Here is a 23,273-nt window from a genome sequence, read left to right on the forward strand (position 1 = left end):
ATCTCTGATGGATAATTGTTTGATTTCCTAAACATATCTTTTGCTAAGCAAAATTGTTTTTCTTGTCACGTGACCATGGAAATGCTTGCATATTTTGTATGAATGACTATTTTAATTTTCTTAAAATAAAATAATGTGCTTAAATACTTGTTTGTTTTTTTCCTGTTTCCGTAGGCAAGTTTGGTAGTTTTGTGCCTTACTGAGGAATCACTAAACTGCTTTATTTTTCCGATAATTTATTATTGAGTTTAAATCTGTGTACACGTGGGTTCGGCTCCATATAGGCTGCTGCATGTGGAGCCGACAGAGAGCATCCGCCCCCTTGAGAGTTCGATCCCGGGATGCCTCTCGGCGGGGGCCGGCCCCGACAGACAGCGCTCACAATACACAGAGGCTTTACCCTCCTCACATCCTTGCTTTCATATCTCTGTGACTAATGTTTTCATATGGCCGTGATTCAACTCTAATCTAGTTATGGCATGGTTCATCTATTCAGTCGTTGGATGCTGCTTGTTCTTTGAAATTCGTTCATCATTTTCTTTGTGGCATTAAATAACACATGGCTGAACTTCATGAAAGAACACAACAATAGCCAGTGAAGCAATGTGTATTATTACAACATTCATGTCAGCCAAGAGCCTAGTATCTATTTAGATGATAGGCCTAGACTTGTTTGAGAGAACGTTGAATAAACTATGCATAGGCATATGTAACAAGAGAGAGACATTTGAGAGAAGGTTCACCCCATGGAAGTGGCAGACTACTAATATCAGTCCCTGTCCATTGACATTACATACACCGTTTAGATTTCCCGGGATACACTGACTAGCACGTGGCCGCAACGTCACATGAAAATCAGAACCTCGGATAGCGGCTTCTGCCAATGCGCAGTCACACGGCAGATATGTTTTTCCTTCGCGGATAGACAGAGGAAGGAATAATCATAGGAAAACGAGGTGACAACAACGATACAAAAAACACATATGTGTTTCAATTAGGCTAGCATGCATTTTTATGGCAGGATCCTCTGTTTGTCCGTCCACCAAATCCATTTCGATGGAGGCACTGCTGACAGAAGCAAGTATTTATACAATGCCACGTCAAATAGGGTTTTATTGTTGTTGAATGGACGTAATTAGTTATTGGTAGTAAACGAACCCGTTATTTGGTGGCAAAGTTGATCTGGCATGGCGATGTAATCGGTTTGCTTCGTTCCCATACTCTGGGGGGTTATTCCCTGGCATCTCTGTTCTTCCTGGTGTGTGTTCTGCAGAAGTCGCTGCAGGAAGAACAAAAAACAGCATGGAATTTCAATGGCAAAAGGATGTGTGTTCTTCTACAGGTATTTGGTGTCTCGTCCTGTCCTGTTTAAAATGCGAACACGTTGGATAGTGAAGTGGCTCTCGGACTTATGTGGAGAGGGAACCGTGTGGGACATATTCTCTATCTATCAGCCAAAAAAAAACAGTGAGGAAACAGGGGAAGAGAAGAATACGGTGTTCTGAAGTCTAGCATGCCATTGAGGGACAAACAAAAGAGATGGTTGTCAACTGGCCTTTTTTGTACGGACTAAACAGATGAAAGCAACACCCAAAAATGACTCGGTGGAATTACTGATGACATAGCGACATCTGCTTTTTTAATAACATTGTATATTATCCCTGAGCCTTCAACGCTACCCGCTCCACTCTATATTGCTCCCTCTCAGCTTGCGATAGAATTTTCTTTCAGAACCTTGGACAGCTCCCGTTAAACGCAAGCTTTGCCATTGTGCCATAAGTGACTGGATCGAAAATGTACATGAGGGGATTCAGTTTGATCCTATTGCTGTTTGGTTATGCTCATCGCTCACACTGAAAGCTATCGGGAATTGTTGTATCGGCATCCGTTGAATCCCAAAAGAAACTGCCCATCCATGAAAAACTTCCGCATTGTCTATCGGCTACACATGGTAACAGAGAAAATGTATCAAGGAGTGATACAATCTATTTACATTGTAATATTTTGATTTCCGTTGACAATCTTTTTTGGTCGGCAGTCATGCTTTTTATGGAAACCTCTGATATTTTTGTTTTGATAGTATAGCCCATAAGCTAGAGAAGGCGATTTGAACCAAATAGGTTTGCACTTTGTAATAATAATAGGCTACTTACAAAACCCATTTTGGCTCTCAAATCGTGCATAAGAAATGCCTGATTTATACAACTCAATGTATTGATACCTTCTATTTCACCCTACAGCCGCATTTTGCCTATGTGGGCTAGTTCATGATGTTAAAGTACCGGATCCGTATGTTTTTCAATGAACTGAAAGTGCTGGTTTTGATGCGGTCTGGCTTAAGACGGGGGACCGATTCTGACACAAACCCAGACAGACGAACAAGCAGCATGCGAGGGCTCGGGGGAGGAGGCTGCGGGTGGCCACCCTTCGACTGCTCTACCCGGGACGACGAGGAAGAGTACTATGGCACCAATCCCCGGCCGCGGAGCCTGGCATTCGAGGAGAAGAATGCGAAGCTCCAAGCGAGCCTGGACACTGTATCGCTCACAAGCAGCTTGGACAGTGGCATGCGCTCGCCGCAGTGCCGAATCTGCTTCCAGGGCCCCGAACAGGTAGGCTTTCCTGTCCTTCACCTATTTATCCACGTCTAGGCTACAGTTCCCTAGGCCCCTGTTGGTTACCTATCGTCTCCCCATTGTTTCCAGGGCTATGCCTGTAAGTCCCTTCAAGGCTTCAAAGTTGGTTCTTCACATGTATTTCAGGTCTATACATAAGCCCATACTGCAGGGAAGCTCAGGCATCACCGTATGGCTAAGGAAAACAAGCATGTCTTTAATCAGGGCAAATACCAAACTTTTCTACAATAGATAAAGTCAACCTTTGTCTCCAAAGACCCCATAAGAGATACATTGGCTCCATGCAGACTGTTACGTTCTCCTGGAATCCAGAATAACTAATGCTGATACAAAGCTTTTAACTAAAACTTTGTTGACATGTTTCTGCATCCTCATGTTCCCGCTGCAGCCCAAACAAACAGTGATACAGCTTCCTCCCATTGAGGAGCATAAGCAGGGGTTTCCTTCAGTGACTAACAGCTCCAGTCAAGTTTGGTTTCATGAAGCAACCCATGAAACATCAAATCTGGAAATGTCTCCAATGGGTCAAACTTTCACAAAGTGTTATAGAGAATTTACATCATGGATGGCTATCAGTGCTGTGCCAATATTAAACATTATTGTATTGTTATCCTGTTTGAGGGACAGTTTTCTAATAGACAGCACATTTCTTTTCAATATAGTTGTTCATATTTGGTTCCATACATTGTTCCATACACATATTGTTCCATACATACAGTACATGCAGTACCTGTCAAAAGTTTGTACACACCTACTCTTTCCAGGGTTTTTATTTATTTTTTATTATTTTCTACATTGTAGAATAATATTGAAGACATCAAAACTATGAAATAAAATCATGTAGTAACCACAAAAGTGTTAAACAAATCTAACTATATTTTATATTTTAAATTCTTCAAAGTAGCCACCCTTTGCCTTGATGGCAGCTTTGCACACTCTTGGCATTCTCTCAACTTGCTTAATGAGGTAGTCACCTGGAATGCATTTAAATGAACAGCTGTGCCTTGTTAAAAGGTCATTTGTGGAATTTATTTGCTTCTTAATACATTTCAGACAATCATTTGTGTTGTGACAAGGTAAGGGTGGTATACAGAATATAGCCCTATTTGGTAAACAACAAAGTGCATATTATGGCAAGAGCAGATCAAATAAGCAAAGAGAAATGACAGTCCATCATTACCTTAAGATTTGAAGCTCACTCAATCCGGAAAATGTCAAGACCTTTGAATGATTCTTCAAGTGCAGTCTCAAAAACCATCAAGTTCTATGATGAAACTGTCTCCCATGAGGACTGCCACAGGAAAGGAAGACCAAGAGTTAACTCTGCTGCAGAGGATAAATTCATCAGAGTTACCAGCCTCAGAAATTGCAGCCCAAATAAATGCTTCACAGTGTTCAACTAACAGACACATCTCAATATCAACTGTTCAGAGGAGATAGCGTGAATCAGGCCTTCATGGTCTAAATGCTGCAAAGAAACCACTACTAAAGGACACCAATACGAAGAAAATACTTGCTCGGGCCAAGAAACATGAGAAATGGACATTAGATTAGTGGAAATCTGTCCTTTGGTCTAATGAGTCCAAATTTGAGATTTTTGGTTCCAACCGTTGTGTCTTTGTGAGACGCAGAGTAAGTGAACGGATGATCTCCGCATGCGTGATTCCCACCGTGAAGCATGGAGGAGGAGGTGTGATGGTGTGGGGGTGCTTTGCTGGTGACACTGTCAGTGATTTATTTACAATTCAAGGCCCACTTTACCAGCATGGCTACCACAGCATTCTGCAGCGATATACCACCCCATCTGGTTTGGGCTTAGTGGGACTATCATTTGTTTTTCAACAGGACAATGATCTAACACACCTCCAGGCTGTGTAAGGGCTATTTAACCAAGAAAGAGAGTGATGGAGCGCTGCATCAGATGACCTGGCCTCCACAATCACCTGACCTCAACCCAATTGAGATGGTTTGGGATGAGTTGGAATGCATGAAGTGAAGGAAAATCAGCCACCAAGTGCTCAGCATATGTGGGAACTCCTTCAGGACTGTTGGGAAAGCATTCCAGCTGAAGCTGGTTGAGAGAATACCAAGAGTGTGCAAAGCTGTCATCAAGCCAAAGAGTGGCTACTTTGAAGAATCTCAAAAATAAAATATATTTTGATTTGTTTAACACTTTTTTGATTAGTACATGATTCCATATGTGTTATTTCATAATGTTGATGTCTTGACTATTATTCTACAATTTAGAAAATGTTTTTAAAAAATTAAAAAAAACCTTGAATGAGTCCAAACTTTTGACTGGTGCTGTAAATACATACATACTGTACATAAATACATACATGTTGTTTCATATATGGTGCCAATGCAGATCTTTTCAGGTTAAAACAGGCAGTGGTTCCACCACCAAGAAGCAGATAAAGATTAATACTGTAGCTATATAACAAGTAGTGTAAGACACTATGAAGAAAACAATTGCTTTAATATTTATTGCTCAGAATTTTAAACAAGGAACAATAACCTGTAGGCCTAAGTGTACAAACATATATCTTTTTTTTTACATAGTTTGCATATATAGCACAGTAGGTTGTTGGCACCTTAATTGGTGAGGACGGGCTCATTGTAATGGCTGGAGCCGAACTAGTGGAATGGTATCAAATACATCAAATGGTGGTCCTCCTCTCAGCAGCCTCCACTGATAAATAGAGATGGATAATGCTAGCTAACTCCTGTGCATACCTCCTGTGCATACCTCCTGTGCATACCCGGATATCTCAGAGTCCTTTTCGTGTGTCATGTTGCAGATAACATGGGTAGAGCAGAAATGCTTTCAATAATAATTTGATTGTTATGATTTGATTCACGGTCAGTCTGAACCTGACACTACTGTGTGTCAGCTAACCCACTGGGCACAGACATAATTTCATTGTCTAGTTTTGTGTTACATTTGGTTTAGTTATCAACGAACATGAATGTACATGAAATCAACAACAAATGTCACCATGTCATTGGATTTAGATTAAAAGTTATTTGAAAAAAATGTAATTCTCTTACCCAGTGGGAAGGTCCTGTGACTTCATCACAGGCAGAAAGGAAAACACAAATAACGTCAAAAGAAGTGTAACAACATGTGAGGGACCAACAATGACAATAGGACATCCATCAGATTGAATACAGTAGGACATACAGTAGATACATTGAAATACAGTAGTAAAGTGCATCATGGGGTAATGCATTTAATGACATTTGCCCATTTATCATGACATCGAATCACAACTAATCAACAAAGATTCTTGTCTGTGCAAAATATTTGAAACATTGACAAGAAACACATACAAAATCAACCCTTAAAAGTCTATTAGTGATTGTAGAAAATGTATTTTTCTTTACCAAATACTTTTCCTGTATACTTGAGTGAATGAAATTAAAATATGTTTTGTTAGAATTATTTGACTATTTGTTTGTTTAAAAGCAACAAAAAAAAGGCCTGAGCTAAGTCTCCCTGTAAGCGAGCCTTGGGCTGTAATATTATAGATAGAAACAGTCTCTGTTGCAGCACCATGTCCCATGATATAAGCATCGACTGAGGGAATCAAATGAGACAGAACCCCTTAATACTTTTAATTAGCCTTGGTGGTATCCTTTGAAAGGAGGCACGTGGATCCATTGATAGAACGGAAATGACAACATTGTGTGGAGTTGATTTATAGGAGTGTCGTGATGGGGACTTACTGTGCAGGAGAATAAGAGAGATGAAGAGAGGACTGTGGAGTCTGCAGAAACCCTGTAGCTAGGGGTATAGTGCCCTAACCTTATCACAAATCTACATACAGTGTATTATTCCACCGCTGTACTGGGGAACGATAATCCTTTCAAACCTGTAACTGTACATGTATATTAAATGGGTAAAATGTTCTCATTAGTTGAAAGACTGCAGATAAAGAAAAGCTTAGGAAAGGGGTTTCAAATGGGAGGTCGAGGTGTCTCTTATCCTAGATGAGAACATGTTTTGAAAGTGTAGCAAGTATAGTTCTAAGAACATCCTTGAAACAGCTGGCTATAGCTCTGTGTTATTTGCAGTGAAGTGGTGGTGGTGGTGCACGTGTACCAGGCTCTGCTGGTTGGAAAGGGCTGATGTGTACGGCATTGGACTGCAGGCAGAGTCTGACATTCATCCAACATCAACAGAGAGACATGCTCATGGAACCTATAGTGCCCACAGTGGATTGTCAAGATGGACAACTGTCCCACATGCAATCCCATGGTTTTAGCTGAAACTCATACCATGAAGATTGTACTCACTCCACCCTTTGTCTTCCTACACATTCTTCTATATACCTGTGTATTAGTTCTCTAAATAGAAACGATACAGAAAGTGGTCATTACCATATGGGTGGAAGAATCTGATCACCTTGTGCATGAATAAATATATGCAGTTTTTTTTCACACTGGTCTACTCAGAGAGGAATGTTGTAAATCATGTCCCCGTCTGGTGTTTCTGGAGCAGTAGTAACTCTGGAATTCTGCACATGTCAAAATATGTGTGTGTGTGTACGTGTGTGTTTGTGTGCGAGTGTGTGCCAGTTTGTGAATGCATGCGTGAGAGTGTGTGTGTGCGTCTCATTTATATGGTACATCACAAATTATATGGACCAGGGCGAGAGCAAGATCATAAAGTAGAGATGATAAGAGATGGAGAAAGAGAATGGGGGAGGGGAAATATACAAAAGAGAGAGAGGGCTTCAGAGAAAAGGGGGGAGAGAGATGGACAGTAAGGTAGAATAGTACAGTGGGGAAAGAACAATAGAATGGGGAAAAAGGTGATGAAAATAAAATGAATATTTTAGGCATTCTCTTATCTCTTTAAACCACATGGTTAATTGAGAACCTACATTTTTTACTTTTGCCTTTGCAGCTTTTGTCATGATGATTCTGTGTAAGCTATTCACAAAGACTACTCTTTGGCTTTGATATTGTTACAGTATGACATTTCCATGCATCAGCCCATTCTATAGCTAGGTTATATTCAACTTGATAAACACTTGAATGCAAGTTATTTTTTCAATTCAGGAAGTAAACTAGAATTCCAATTCCATTTCCAAATGTTTCTCATTGAAAGCCATTGAGGGAACAAGCAGAGTATTTGGAAGCGCACAACATTAATCACATACAATACCACTACAACAACTATATCATTCTCTAGTACAGTCCCAGAAAAAAAGAGTGATATGTAGCACCATTTGTCCCTGCAGGAGAACCCTGTGAAAATAGGCTCCAGATAGAACCCTTTTCAGGTCAGATAGAAGCCTTTTGAGTTCCAAATTGAACCTGGGTTCCAAATAGGATCTTATTTTGAGGCAGTTTGTCACAGCAGGAAAATAACCCTGCAGCAACAGGAAATTTGAATAGTATGTGGATTATAATTAATGGACATTTTTGTAGGCTTTGATTAAAAAAACTGTTAGGGCAAATCAAGTCTGACATTTCAAAAGTGGAAATTGCAAACTTTAGAAGCCTAAACCAAAAGTTTGCAATTTCTCAGCAACACAAGAGTGACATCTGTAGAACCTGTTAAAGGGTGCTATTTAGAACCAGAAAGAGTTCTATCTGATCTTAAATTATTCTGTAGGGGAATCTCTTTGTAAAGGGTTCCTCTATAGCAGTGGTGGGCAGCTCCAGTCCTCAAGGGCCTGATTGATGTCACACTTTTTCTCCATCCCTAGCAAACACAGCTGATTAATCAAATTACATTCTGAACTGAAGATCATGATTAGGTGATTATTGGAGTCAGGTGTGTTAGCTGGGGCAAAACTGTGACACCAATCAGGCCCTCAAGGACTGGAATTGCCCACCCGTGCCTTATAGGGACAAATGGTGCCATATAGAACTATTGTTTTCTGAGAATGTAGTCTATTCTCTCCTCTGTCTCCTCATCGATTTCTCAGGTTAAGTGTCTCAACAGATGATGGCCCAGCCTCCCTGGCGTTTGCCATTTACCTTCGACAAACACAACTAGCCACCTCATCAGGTGATATCAAATATTCATGCTCATTAGCAGGCCACCCTCCAGTGATGGGGGTGACTCCCTGTTGACACTGTCAACCTGAGACAGAGAGATGGACATGCTGTGTCACTGTGCATCAACCAGGCCTGGGCCTGTATTCACAAAGTGTCTCAAAGTAGGAGTGCTGATCTAGGATCAGGTCTACCCTGTCCACATAATCTTATTCATTATGATCATAAAGGAAAACTCCCTCCTGCTCTGAAACTCTTTCTGAATACAGGCCCTGATGTGTGTCATGTCATGTAAACTGTCTGTCTCAGCCTCTCACATTCTGTACCTTTATTGCTTTCTCTGTGTATTGTTTTTCTTGTATCTGTCATTTCTATCTTTCCCCATAGTTCTACAATTGTTGCTTCTGTTCTTCCATGTTCCATACTCCAAGCTTCCAGGGCTGTTGTGTGCTATTATACCTGGCCTATAAGTACATTTCCTTGGTTACTAAAAATATGTTGTTGGCATGAAGGGTATGTCATCCCTTATTCCATCAATAACCATTGATTAATGATAATATTATCACCTAGAGCCATATGTACCAATCGTCTCAGAGTCGGAGTGCTGATTCAGGTAAATGTTTTCCTTTTTCATCACAATGAATAGGATTACATGAACAGCGAGAACCTGATCCTAGATGAGCACTCCTACTCTGAGACACTATATAGACATGGCCCCTTATCTGCCTATCTATAGCTTCCAAATTATAAAGACATCCTCCGCATTTCATAGTCATGAAATTATCACTCCAGCTCACAACATTGCATCAGGCTTATATCAATATCAACAGGCGACACCATTGAATTCATGAAGACATCACTGTTACACCGATCTCCTGGTATCTTTGAATCATAATGTCATCATTGGTCCACCTGTCTCTCCATAACATCACATTAACAAAGACCATTGGTTCACCTAGCTGTCCACTTTATTTGATTCATTAAGGCATTATGCCCAAGGAGCAGATTCACGTACCCTTTACTTACCCCGTTTAATGTTGCTGGTGCTTTTTTGCCCCAGTCCCTTCCATCCTTGCCAGCTTAACCATCAACTCGCGTGGATATCTACATACCCCGAAACAAATCATATTTATATAACGTTGTTGTGATGGGCACTCTGTGCGTGTTTTGGGATGGGAATCAAGTTTGGTCCCACCCATGCCTTGGGTGGGTTGTCTATGTTCTTTTTTCTATGATTTGGGATTTCTGTGTTTGGCCTAGTATGGTTCTCAATTAGAGGCAGCTGTCAATCGTTGTCCCTGATTGAGAACCATACTTAGGTAGCCTGGTTTCACTTTTGAGTTGTGGGTGCTTATTTCCTGTTTAGTGTTTTTGTCTTTCACCTTACGGGACTGTTAGTTTGTTATTTATTGTTTTGCTCAGTGTTCTAGTACGTCATTAAAAGTTATGAACACTTACCACGCAGCGCATTGGTCCTCCTCTCTTTCTCCCAACGATGAACGTTACACATACAGTACAATCCAGCTAACAATTGTTGGTTCTCAGAATGTTCATGTATTTCAGGTATTTCTATAATAGATTTGTATCTGCGTATTCAAGGAATGATCATGCCAGATACATTCCATGAATAGGTCAGAAACGTTTTCATAACTCTGTGGAGACATTCTTTGAAAATGTAATTAGCATATGAAGAGAATGTTTTCTATTGACCATGTCTGTGAACATTAGATGCTTGCTGAGAATATGACTTGATTGACGATGAATTCACTGTTGCTCAATTACTACACCCAGACATCTTACTTTATTCTTACTGAACCCCAAGACTGCGATACACTTGCTTTCAGGTTTGAAATACAATAACATTTTCACAGAATGAACAACAAGGAGACCAATAACACTATTCAACGCAGAGAACAAAATATGTACAATAGGGGTGAGAGAAATTAGTCATACTATTTTGGATTACTTAGAGGATTGATCACAGTGGAAAAAACTCCCTCTGTGATGTCACCACTATTGAATGAAGGCGCAGACCAGCACTGACAGACTGATTACTCCACATAAAATACGCCCATGAAAAATTGACCACATTAAAGTTCAAGTGTGTTTTGCAAGTGTGCGTAATGGTAGGGTTTTCATGGCACAAGCCATTGGCTTTCAGGATGGCCATGCCATGCTGACAAACAGGCAGTGAGCTGACTCACCGTCCACCCCTTCCTCCATCCCCCTCCCTCCCTTCATCCGTCCTCCCCTCCGCCTCTCTCTCCTCTCTTCTCCTCTCCCTCTCTACAGCAGCCCTGTGGCTATCTGGAAAACACACAGAGAGAGAGAGAGAGAGAGAGAGAGAGAGAGAGAGAGAGAGAGAGAGAGAGAGAGAGAGAGAGAGAGAGAGAGAGAGAGAGAGAGAGAGAGAGAGAGAGAGAGAGAGAGAGAGAGAGAGAGAGAGACTGCAAAGACAGAGCTTTAACTAAACTCACAATAACATGGGCTTTCCAGAGAGGGGAGAGGAGACATAAGATGTGAGAGATGGAGAGAGAGGGGGAGAACAAGAGAGAGAGAGAGAAAGGTAGCGGGAGAAAGGGAAACAATGAGAGAGGGAAACAGGAAAGCGAAAGGAGAGAAAGAAAGTGAGCTGGGAGAAGGAAAGGGGGATGGGAAGATAAAGCTGTTTGCACTTTAGGCATTTAGAAAAGAGCAGGAAAACGAATGGGAATCATTATCGCTGTGGTAATGAGAGCATTTACAAAAACATACAGGCTTATTCCAACACACTCCTCTGGTAGCCACTGTCTTTTCATTCATTATCCCTGTTACATTTAGCTGTAATCCTCACAGCTCTCCACTCCATCTCCGTTTTTTTTATCCCTCTCCTGCCCCAAGTCTGCTTTCTCAAACCCAGACAAATGACAACAGCAACAACAACAACGATTGTACACAGTATGATGATCAGAATTGTGCTCAAAACCTATCTAGACTTTTACTGCTACGAATACTGATTTTATTTTTGAAGATATATCCTGTGAGTCTGTTTTTAGGAATGGTGTCAATGATTTTCATTTAATATAATGTTAGGGTAGTTCAGCGGGAATCTGGATTAGCAGCAATGCCATTCTCTCTCAAATCATGTTCGACTAGTACACATTCTTTAAATCAATACATTCTTGGCATTCTTATTTACATTTTTGAAAATATTTTCTGGAATGGTGCCAATCATTTCCAATTAATGTGGGGGCTATATCTGGATTAGCAATGTCATCCTCTCCCAAATCATGTAAAACTATACATTCTCTCCCATGAACATCCTTGATTATCAATCATGAGCTAAGATCATTCTCAGCATTTAACAATTTCCTTTCATGTTCTGTGCTTGTGTACAGTAACCACAATGCAAACTTTAATGCCCCCGTCACTTATCCACTGACATTTATATGCCTCTTACTGTATACACCTGCTTCCATCACACAACATGTCACTTAACCTTTATGTACAATCCCTGTACTCAATTTTGTAATGTGTTGTAGTGGGCTATCCTGGCGAATGTATACCATCTTATTACCATGGAAATGCTTGTCCTCTTCCATCCTCCATCCTTCCTCTACCACAGTGAATAATGTCCGGCACTTGATGGCAGGACATAATGGAATGGAATCAATTATCTGACCCTGACCTCTCACCTCAGCCAGTTGCTATATGACATCACAATTTTAGAAAGCAATCCAGGGATATTGCTAGATATCAAGTTGTAGGTGTACTCATGTGTGTCTCAGATGACAGATGGATTGGCAGAGGCTGTACAAACAACACCCTTATTCAGTGGGATAAAAATAAAGAGAAACCCCTGTGTACAGCAGTGTGTCTAGAAGTCCAGGTGCTGGTTTTGGCAGGAACAACTAGTATTCGAAAACAAGTGTAAAAATCCCACATGTTTTAGAACATCCGTGTCAGCTTCACCAACCATTCGGTGCAGAGAACGTTCCCTTTAGGTTTCATTAGGTCATTAACTGACGTTTTCAGAGGAATGTTCCTGTGATGTGCAAGGAATGTTTCCAAGAGACCATTCCCTTAATGTCAAATAGAACTTACCCAAAACGTGGTTACCATTTCTCAGAACTTAAGATATTAATGTTATAAACACGTTTCATAGGAAGATTGTAAGAACATTCATGTGTCCAGTTCTCTGTGGGTTAGGAGAATATTCCACTAACGTCCCACCAAATATACACAGAACATGGTTGGCATGTTATCAGAATATAAAATAAGGTTTCAGAAACATTTAAAATCAAATCAAATGTTATTGGTCACATACACATGGTTAGCAGATGTTAATGCGAGTGTAGCGAAATGCTTGCGAAATGCTTGTGCTTTTAGTTCCGATAGTGCAGTAATATCTAACAATTCCCCAACAACTACCTAATACACACAAATCTAAAGGGATGGACAAAGAATATACACATATAAATATATGGATGAGCGATGCCCGAGTGGCATAGGCAAAGTGCAATAGATGGTATATGGTACAGTATATACATACAGTGGGGCAAAAAAGTATTTAGTCAGCCACCAATTGTGCAATAGTTACACTTCAACTATGACAGACAAAATGAGATTTTTTTCTCTCCAGAAAATCACATTGTAGAAATTTTTATGGATTTATTCGCAAATTATGGTGGAAAATAAGTATTTGGTCAATAACAAAAGTTTATCTCAATACTTTGTTATATACCCTTTGTTGGCAATGACAGAGGTTAAATGTTTTCTTCACAAGGTTTTCACACACTGTTGCTGGTATTTTGGCCCATTCCTACATGCAGATCTCCTCTAGAACAGTGATGGTTTGGAGCTGTTGCTTGGGCAACACAGACTTTCAACTCCCTCCAAAGATTTTCTATAGGGTTGAGATCTGGAGATTGGCTAGGCCACTCCAGGACCTTGAAATGCTTCTTACGAAGCCACTCCTTCATTGCCCAGGCGGTGTGTTTGGGATCATTGTCATGCTGAAAGACCCAGCCACGTTTCATCTTCTCAATGCCCTTGCTGATGGAAGGAGGTTTTCACTCTCACGATACATGGCCCCATTCATTATTTCCTTTACACGGATCTGTCGTCCTGGTCCCTTTGCAGAAAAACAGCCCCAAAGCATGATGTTTCCACCCCCATGCTTCACAGTAGGTATGGTGTTCTTTGGATGTAACTCAGCATTCTTTTTCCTCCAAACACGACGAGTTGAGTTTTTACCAAAAAGTTATATTTTGGTTTCATCTGACCATATGACATTCTCCCAATCTTCTTCTGGATCATCCAAATGCTCTCTAGTAAACTTCAGACGGGCCTGGACATGTACTGGCTTAAGCAGGGGGATACGTCTGGCACTGCAGGATTTGACTCCCTGGCGGCGTAGTGTGTTACTGATGGTAGGCTTTGTTACTTTGGTCCCAGCTCTCTGCAGGTCATTCACTAGGTCCCCCTGTGTGGTTCTGGGATTTTTGCTCACCGTTCTTGTGATCATTTTGACCCCACGGGGTGAGATCTTGCGTGGAGGCCCAGATCGAGGGAGATTATCAGTGGTCTTGTATTCCTAATAATTGCTCCCACAGTTGATTTCTTCAAACCAAGCTGCTTACCTATTGCAGGTCTACAAGATTGCAGGTCTACAATTTTGTTTTCGGTTTCCTTTGACAGCTCTTTGGTCTAGACCATAGTGGAGTTTGGAGTGTAACTGTTTGAGGTTGTGGACAGGTGTCTTTTATACTGATAACAAGTTCAAACAGGTGCCATTAATACAGGTAACAAGTGGAGAACAGAGGAGCCTCTTAAAGAACAAGTTACAGGTCTGTGAGAGCCAGAAATCTTGCTTGTTTGTAGGTGACCAAATACTTATTTTCCACCATAATTTGCAAATAAATTCATTAAAAATCCTACAATGTGATTTTCTGGATTTTTTTTCTCATTTTGTCTGTTATAGTTGAAGTGTACCTATGATGAAAATTACAGGCCTCTCTCATCTTTTTAAGTGGGAGAACTTGCACAATTGGTGGCTGACTAAATACTTTTTTGCCCCACTGTATGAGATGAGTAATGTTAGATATGTTAACATTATTAAAGTGGCATTGTTTAAAGTGACAAGTGATCCAATTATTAAAGTGGCCAGTGATATGAGTCTCTTTGTAGGCAGCAGAATCTCTGAGTTAGTTATTGCTGTTTAGCAGTCTGATGGCCTTGAAATAGAAGCTGTTTTTCAGTCCTTCGGTTCCAGCTTTGATGCACCTGTACTGACCTCGCCTTCTGGATGGTAGCGGGTGAACAGGCAATGACTCGGGTGGTTGTTGTCCTTGATGATCTTTTTGGCCTTCCTGTGACATCAGGTGGTGTAGGTGTCCTGGAGGGCAGGTAGTTTGCCCCCGGTGATGTATTGTGCAGACCGCACCACCCTGGGGCAGCAGGTAGCCTAGCAGTTAGAGCGTTGGGCCTGTAAATGAAAAGATGCTGGATCGAATCCTGAGCTGACAAGGTCAAAATCTGTCGTTCTGCCCCTGAGCAAGGCAGTTAACCCACTGTTCCCTGGGCGCCGAAGATGTGGGTGTTGATTATGGTAGCCCCCTGCACCTCTCTGATTCAGAGGTTAAATGCGGAAGACACATTTCAGTTGAATGCATTCAGTTGTACAACTGACTAGGTATTCCCCCTTTCCCTTTCTGGACAGCCCTGCGGTTGAGGGTGGTGCAGTTGCCATACCAGGCAGTGATACAGCCTGACAGGATGCTCTCAATTGTGCGTCTGTAAAAGTTAGTGAGGGTTTTAGGTGACAAGCCAAATTTCTTCAGCCTCCTGAGGTTGAAGAGGCGATGTCTGTGTGGGTGGACCATTTCAGTTTTTCCGTGATGTGTACGCCGAGGAACCTCTCCAGTACTGTCCCGTTGATGTGGATAGGGGCGTGCTCCCTCTGCTGTTTCCTGACGTCCACGATCATCTCCTTTGTTTTGTTGACGTTGAGTGAGGGGTAGTTTTCCTGACACAACACTCTGAGTGCCCTCACCCCCTCCCAGTAGGCTGTCTTGTCGTTGTTGGTAATCAAGTCCACTGCTGTGGAGTCGTCTGCAAACTTGATGATTGAGTTTGAATCGTGCATGGCCATGCAGTCATGGGTGAACACGGAGTACAGGAGGGGGCTGGGCACTCACCTTTGTGGGGCCCCAGTGTTGAGGATCAGCGAAGTGGAGATGTTTTTTCCAACCTTCACCACCTGGGGTGGCCCTTCAGAAAGTCCACGGCCCAATTGCACAGGGCGGGGTCGAGACCCAGGGCCTCAAGCTTAATGATGACCTTGGAGGGTACAATGGTGTTGAATGCTGAGCTGTAGTCAATGAACAGCATTCTTACATAGGTATCCTCTTGTCCAGATGGGATAGGGCAGTGTGATGGCGATTGCATCATCTGTGGACCTGTTTGGGCAGTATGCAAACTGAAGTGGGTCTAGGGTGGCAGGTAAGGTGGAGGTGATATGATAAGTCCTGTACAATGCTTTAACCGTATCATACAAATGATCCTTAAAGGGACCACTCTGAACATTCCTCAGAATACTTTGTCACCACTCACGTACGTCAACGTGTTAGTGTGCTAGTTGTATATTATTATTTTTCTATTCTTACTTCAAATGGTCATCATAATAACCCATTATACTCAATATTATGTTACTTTATCTATAATAACCCATTATACTCAATATTATGTTACTATAACTCTAGTAACCCATTATACTCAATATTATGTTACTTTATCTATAATAACCCATTATACTCAATATTATGTTACTATAACTCTAGTAACCCATTATACTCAATATTATGTTGCTTTAACTCTCGTAACCCATTATACATTTGTGTTACATCACAAATTCCTCATCTAGATTAGTGTTCTATTCATACAGGGGTTTAGATATTTACACTAGCTCTATTTAACATCTTATTCGGAAATAGTTCTCTCTTCTTTCATATCCCCATACATAATAACATTATACAGCAAACTCCACTGATGAGACATGTTATCCTCATATAATCTAAAGTCATGTTATCCTCAGAAACACGTTATCCTCGTTACCAATGAGACATGTTATCCTCGACATTAACGAGGCATGTTATCCTCCTTACTAATGAGATGTTATCCTCTGAGATTTCTGAGATGTTATCCTCCTTACTAACAAGACATGTTATCCTCTGAGATTTCTGAGATGTTATCCTCGACATTAACAAGGCATGTTATCCTCCTTACTAATGAGATGTTATCCTCTGAGATTTCTGAGATGTTATCCTCCTTACTAACAAGACATGTTATCCTCTGAGATTTCTGAGATGTTATCCTCCTTACTAACAAGATATGTTATCCTCTGAGACATGTTATCCTCTGAGATTTCTGAGATGTTATCCTCCTTACTAACAAGACATGTTATCCTCTGAGATTTCTGAGATGTTATCCTCGACATTAACAAGGCATGTTATCCTCCTTACTAATGAGATGTTATCCTCTGAGATTTCTGAGATGTTATCCTCCTTACTAACAAGACATGTTATCCTCTGAGATTTCTGAGATGTTATCCTCCTTACTAACAAGATATGTTATCCTCTGAGACATGTTATCCTCTGAGATTTCTGAGATGTTATCCTCCTTACTAACAAGATATGTTATCCTCTGAGATATGTTATCCTCTGAGATATGTTATCCTCTGAGATATGTTATCCTCTGAGACATGTTATCCTCTGAGATTTCTGAGATGTTATCCTCCTTACTAACAAGATATGTTATCCTCTGAGATTTCTGAGATGTTATCCTCCTTACTAACAAGATATGTTATCCTCTGAGATTTCTGAGATGTTATCCTCCTTACTAACAAGATATGTTATCCTCTGAGACATGTTATCCTCCTTACTAACAAGACATGTTATCCTCAACATTAACGAGGCATGTTATCCTCCTTACTAATGAGATGTTATCCTCTGAGATTTCTGAATGTTATCCTCCTTACTAACAAGACATGTTATCCTCTGAGATTTCTGAGATGTTATCCTCCTTACTAACAAGATATGTTATCCTCTGAGACATGTTATCCTCCTTACTAACAAGATATGTTATCCTATGAGACATGTTATCCTCTGAGACATGTTATCCTTTGAGATATGTTATCCTCTGAGATATGTTATCCTCTGAGATATGTTATCCTCTGAGACATGTTATCCTCCTTACTAACAAGATATGTTATCCTCTGAGACATGTTATCCTCTGAGACATGTTATCCTTTGAGATATGTTATCCTCTGAGATATGTTATCCTCTGAGACATGTTATCCTCTGAGATTTCTGAGATGTTATCCTCCTTTCTAACAAGATATGTTATCCTCTGAGACATGTTATCCTCCTTACTAACAAGATATGTTACCCTATGAGACATGTTATCCTCTGAGACATGTTATCCTTTGAGATATGTTATCCTCTGAGATATGTTATCCTCTGAGATATGTTATCCTCTGAGACATGTTATCCTCTGAGATTTCTGAGATGTTATTCTCCTTACTAACAAGATATGTTATCCTCTGAGACATGTTATCCTCTGAGACATGTTATCCTCTGAGACATGTTATCCTCTGAGATATGTTATCCTCTGAGACATGTTATCCTCTGAGACATGTTATCTTCTGAGACATGTTATCCTCTGAGACATGTTATCCTCTGAGACATGCTATCCTCTGAGATATGTTATCCTCTGAGACATGTTATCCTCTGAGATATGTTATCCTCTGAGACATGTTATCCTCTGAGATATGTTATCCTCTGAGACATGTTATCCTCTGAGATATGTTATCCTCTGAGACATGTTATCCTCTGAGATATGTTATCCTCTGAGATATGTTATTCTCTGAGACATGTTATCCTCTGAGATTTCTGAGATGTTATTCTCCTTACTAACAAGATATGTTATCCTCTGAGACATGTTATCCTCTGAGACATGTTATCCTCTGAGACATGTTATCCTCTGAGACATGCTATCCTCTGAGACATGTTATCCTCTGAGGTATGTTATCCTCTGAGACATGTTATCCTCTGAGATATGTTATCCTCTGAGACATGTTATCCTCTGAGATATGTTATCCTCTGAGACATGTTATCCTCTGAGACATGTTATCCTCTGAGATATGTTATCCTCTGAGACATGTTATCCTCTGAGACATGTTATCCTCTGAGACATGCTATCCTCTGAGATATGTTATCCTCTGAGACATGTTATCCTCTGAGACATGTTATCCTCTGAGACATGTTATCCTCTGAGACATGTTATCCTCTGAGATATGTTATCCTCTGAGATATGTTATCCTCTGAGACATGTTATCCTCTGAGACATGTTATCCTCTGAGACATGTTATCCTCTGAGTTTTCTGAGACATTTTATCCTCCATTGTAGATCCAACGGCGGAGTTGGCCAGACCTTAGATAACGTTACTAATCAGCTCCCACAGAACTGGAAAACTCAGCTCAAAGAACTAGTTGTTGCATTCATTCACCTCTTTCACACATAAGCTAGTCCCTTGACAGCTCTCATTCACTCAATACTTAATAGCTCAATTTCAATACTCTTATTATCCATACTTCAATCTTATTATCCAAGTTCCAAAAGTCATAATTTCAATCATTTGTTATCCAAATTTCAATCAGCAAAATTTAAATAAAGTTAAAATGTCATATCTCACAATCACACACCTTTCACATCCACATTCACTGAGTACTATTCCCAAATACACTAGGTAATTTCCTCATTAACCACGATCTCCAATGATTCTCTCTGTCATTACTTGCTATGCACATAAATATCACCCTGTACTCAAAAATACCTAGTGTTATTTTTTATGGCTGCAGACCACATAGACATTTCTTGTAAATGCCTACAGACAGCTGTCAGCGGGGCTTTACATGGTACCGTTTACGCACTCGCTCTAGTCCTCTCATTAAACTAATGAATAGTCTTCTCTCTATAAGACTGTGGGTACGTTTTTATGCATTACTCACCTTGATTTTCTTTTTAAATTGATTTACTGAAATCAGTTGCCGTCCCTCAATTGTTAGTGGATGATGTGACTCCTCCTGGGCAGATCACAGTAAGAGTCTGGTCTGGGCGGGTCCTCGTCCTCTTTTGGTCAGACAGGAATGTCCCTCACGCCACCGGTTTTCCTCGCAGACCCCCACTGGAAAGCTCCGCAGGCAGAATCAATCATGCTGTTCGTTGACACCAAATTGTTGTGGAAAAATTACACAGGGACACTCAATGTCAATTTTTCTCTTTATATTTATTATTTAGCTTGAAAAAGTGTTAGAAATTGCTAAATAATTTACCCTACAATGACTCTTGATGGCTATTTCTCAAAAGTTTCCGACAGCATGCCAAGCAGAACTACTAAGAACTAGACCAAAACCATTGCTGATCCAGGCACAATGGATCTAGTGATCCAAAAGATGAAGAAGCAATAACAGGCCATTCAGCCAAACTACAGAAGGTTGTCAAGGATGTTGATGAGGCGGAAGGAAGAATTGCTACTGTGGAAACTTCAACTACACCAATGGACACTAAGATAAAGACACTTGAGAAACAGGTGCATGAAATGGCGGAGCACATTGATGACCTGGATAATTGAGGACGGAGATGCAATTTCCTGGAAATTAACGAAGGGACACGCTCAGTTAAATTCTTTGAGGAATGGATTCCTTGGTGCTGAATCTGATGGTATTCAGCACACAGGACCAAGGGTCTCATTCTTCAAAGACTACTCCACGGCGGTTGTACGAAGGCGTTTGATGAGGTGAGGAACCAACTCGAGAGAATGAAGATAGACTACTCACTTCTGTACCGTGCCACATTGTAGATTATGGTCAACAGAACGCCTAAGAAGCTTTACACACCGGAAAAGGCTGCTGCATTTATTGACTCTCTCTGGTAAATAACTTTACGCTGCGCCTTTGCAGCATTGGATAACTTCACTCAAGTCTGGTCATGAAGCAGTGATATGAGTTCTCAAGTGCTCTTGTTCAGTAACATTATTTGTATTATTTTTATTGCTACAGTAACTGCCATCATAGCTCAGACTGAGATCTGTGTGAATCTACAGTGCCTTCAGAAAGTATTCCCGACCCCTTGACCTTTTCCATATTTTGTTACGTTACAGCCTTATTCTAAAATGGATTAAATAAATCCTCAGCAATCTACACAGAATAACCCATAATGACAAAGGGAAAACACGTTTTTAGAAATGTTTACAAATTCATTATAAATAAAAAACTGAAATACCTTATTTACATAAGTATTCAGACCCTTTGCAAGGACACTTGAAATTGACCTTAGGTGCATCCTGTTTCCCATTGATCATCCTTGAGATGTTTCTACAACTTGATTGGAGTCCATCTGTGGTAAATTCAATTGATTGGACTTGATTTGGAAAGGCATACACCTGTCTATATAAAGTCCCACAGTTGACAGTGCATGTCAGAGCAAAATCCAAGCCATGAGGTCGAAGGAATTGTACAAAGAGCTCAGAGACAGGATTGTGTCGAGGCACTGATCTGGGGAAGGGCAACAAAAATTGTCTGCAGCATTGAAGATCCCCAAGAACACTGTGGTCTCCATCATTCTTAAATTAAAGAAGTTTGGAACCACCAAGACTCTTCCTAGAGCTGGCCACCCAGGCAAACTGAGCAATCGGGGGAGAAAGGCCTTGGTCAGGGAGATGACTAAGAACCCGATCGTCACTCTGACAGAGCTCCAGAGTTCCTCTGTGGAGATGGGAGAACCTTCATAAAGGACAATCATCTCTGAAGCACTCCACCAATCAGGTCTTTCTGGTAGAGTGGCCAGACGGAAGCCACTCCTCAGTAAATGAAAACCTGCTCCAGAGTGCTAAGGACCTCAGACTGGGGCTTAGATTCACCTTCCAATAGGACAACGACCCTAAGCACATAGCCAAGACAACACAGGAGTGGCTTAGGGAATAAGTCTCTGAATGTCCTTGAGTGGGCCAGCCAGAGCCTGGACTTGAACCCAGTCGAACATCTTTGAAGAGACCTGAAACAACTGTGCAGCAACGCTCCCCATCCAACCTGACAGAGCTTGATGATGGAACAAAAAAAAGAGACAAAAACACGTTTTTTTTATTTGTATTATCTTTTGCCAGATCTAATGTGTTATAGTCTCCAACATTAATTTCACATTTCCACAAACTTGAAAGTGTTTCCTTCAAATGGTATCAATAATATGCATATCCTTGCTTAAGGTCCTAAGCTACAGGCAGTTAGATTTGGGTATGTCATTTTAGGCGAAAATTGAATAAAAGGGTCAGATCCTTAAGTTAAGAAATTATTTTTTGAAACATGCGTTTGGCAAGTCTGTGGCCCCAGACTCATGCCCGGAGAGCAGGCCAGCAGCGGAGAATATCCTCTCCACACTTGCAGAGCCACTGGGGATGCTTAAAACCCTTTTTTTTGGCCACTCTTGCTAGGCTGGGCAGAGATGCATAGTTGTTTAAAAAAAATCTATAGGTAGGCCTAAATGTTTTTAGGCAAAATAACCCAATCAAAATGGAAAGCTCCTTGAACGTAGGAATATGTCTGGCCTACTGGGCTAAAATCAATTATGGCCTATTGAGCAGCGCTCAACATTGGACTCTCTCCTAAACAGGATGCTGAAAAGAAAATAAGATTTGTCAGGCAAAAGCCTTATGAACATGGCGATAAACCAGGAAGATATTTGGCATGCCTAGCTAAAGAGAAAGTAGACTCCCATTCAATTGTTACTATTACTGATTCTGATGGCAACCATTTATATTAAAATAAATGGATAAATTAGTCATTTAAGAAATGTTTTGCAAATCTTTATGCCTCAGAACTGACAAATGATGCACCCAAACTAATGCAGGACTTATTTTCTAAGATTGAGCTCCCTACTATTTCCGAAGAACAGAGCTCTCTCCTTAATGCCCTTATTTCCAAGGTAGAATTCATGTTTAACTAAGTCAGTTAGTTAGTTAAGAACAGTTAGTTAAACCCCTCTTTCAGGGGCAGAACAACAGATTCATGCAACCTTTAGTTACTAGTCCAACGCTCTAACCACCTGCCGCCCCAAAATGGCAGGGCACCAGGACCAGACAGGTTTTGTAGTGAGTTCTATAAGGAGTTCCATGGCCTGATCCTTGATCCAACTCTGAGGGAAACTAACATATCACTTATTCTCAAAAAGGGGAAATGCCCAGAGTCTTGTTCCTCGTACAGACCTATTGCCCTATTGCTATCTAAAATCCTTGCTGCACGACGAGAGGACTTATTGCCACTAATTGTGAAAGGGGACCAAAGTGGCTTCGTTAAGGGAAATAACTCATGTAATAATGTCAGGTGGCTTCTTAATGTTATTCAAGTTCTTAATGTTATTCAAACCTATCAACGAAGTGTTGTGGATGGTCTTGTGCTCTCCGTAGATGCTGAAAAAGCATTTGACCGTGTGGAGTGGTCTTACCTATTCTTTGTACTGACTAAATTTAGTCTAGGTGACAACTTTATAGAATGTGTTAAGGTTTAGTCTAGGTGACAACTTTATAGAATGTGT

At 40.8% G+C, this 23,273-nt stretch overlaps 1 protein-coding gene across 1 annotated transcript in view; it reads left to right on the forward strand.

The window, feature by feature from the left end:
- The first annotated feature begins 924 nt into the window (after positions 1-924).
- LOC118400366 (E3 ubiquitin-protein ligase MARCHF9-like) overlaps positions 925-23,273 on the forward strand; it is a 39,400-nt gene continuing 17,051 nt past the window's right edge. Inside the window, exon 1 of the mRNA XM_035797162.1 lies at positions 925-2,612. Coding sequence (XP_035653055.1) covers positions 2,268-2,612 — 345 coding nt within the window. The 5' untranslated portion in view covers positions 925-2,267. The remainder of the gene's footprint in view (positions 2,613-23,273) is intronic.

This window comes from Oncorhynchus keta, chromosome 21 (assembly GCF_023373465.1).
Source record: "Oncorhynchus keta strain PuntledgeMale-10-30-2019 chromosome 21, Oket_V2, whole genome shotgun sequence".
Lineage (NCBI taxonomy): Eukaryota > Metazoa > Chordata > Actinopteri > Salmoniformes > Salmonidae > Oncorhynchus > Oncorhynchus keta.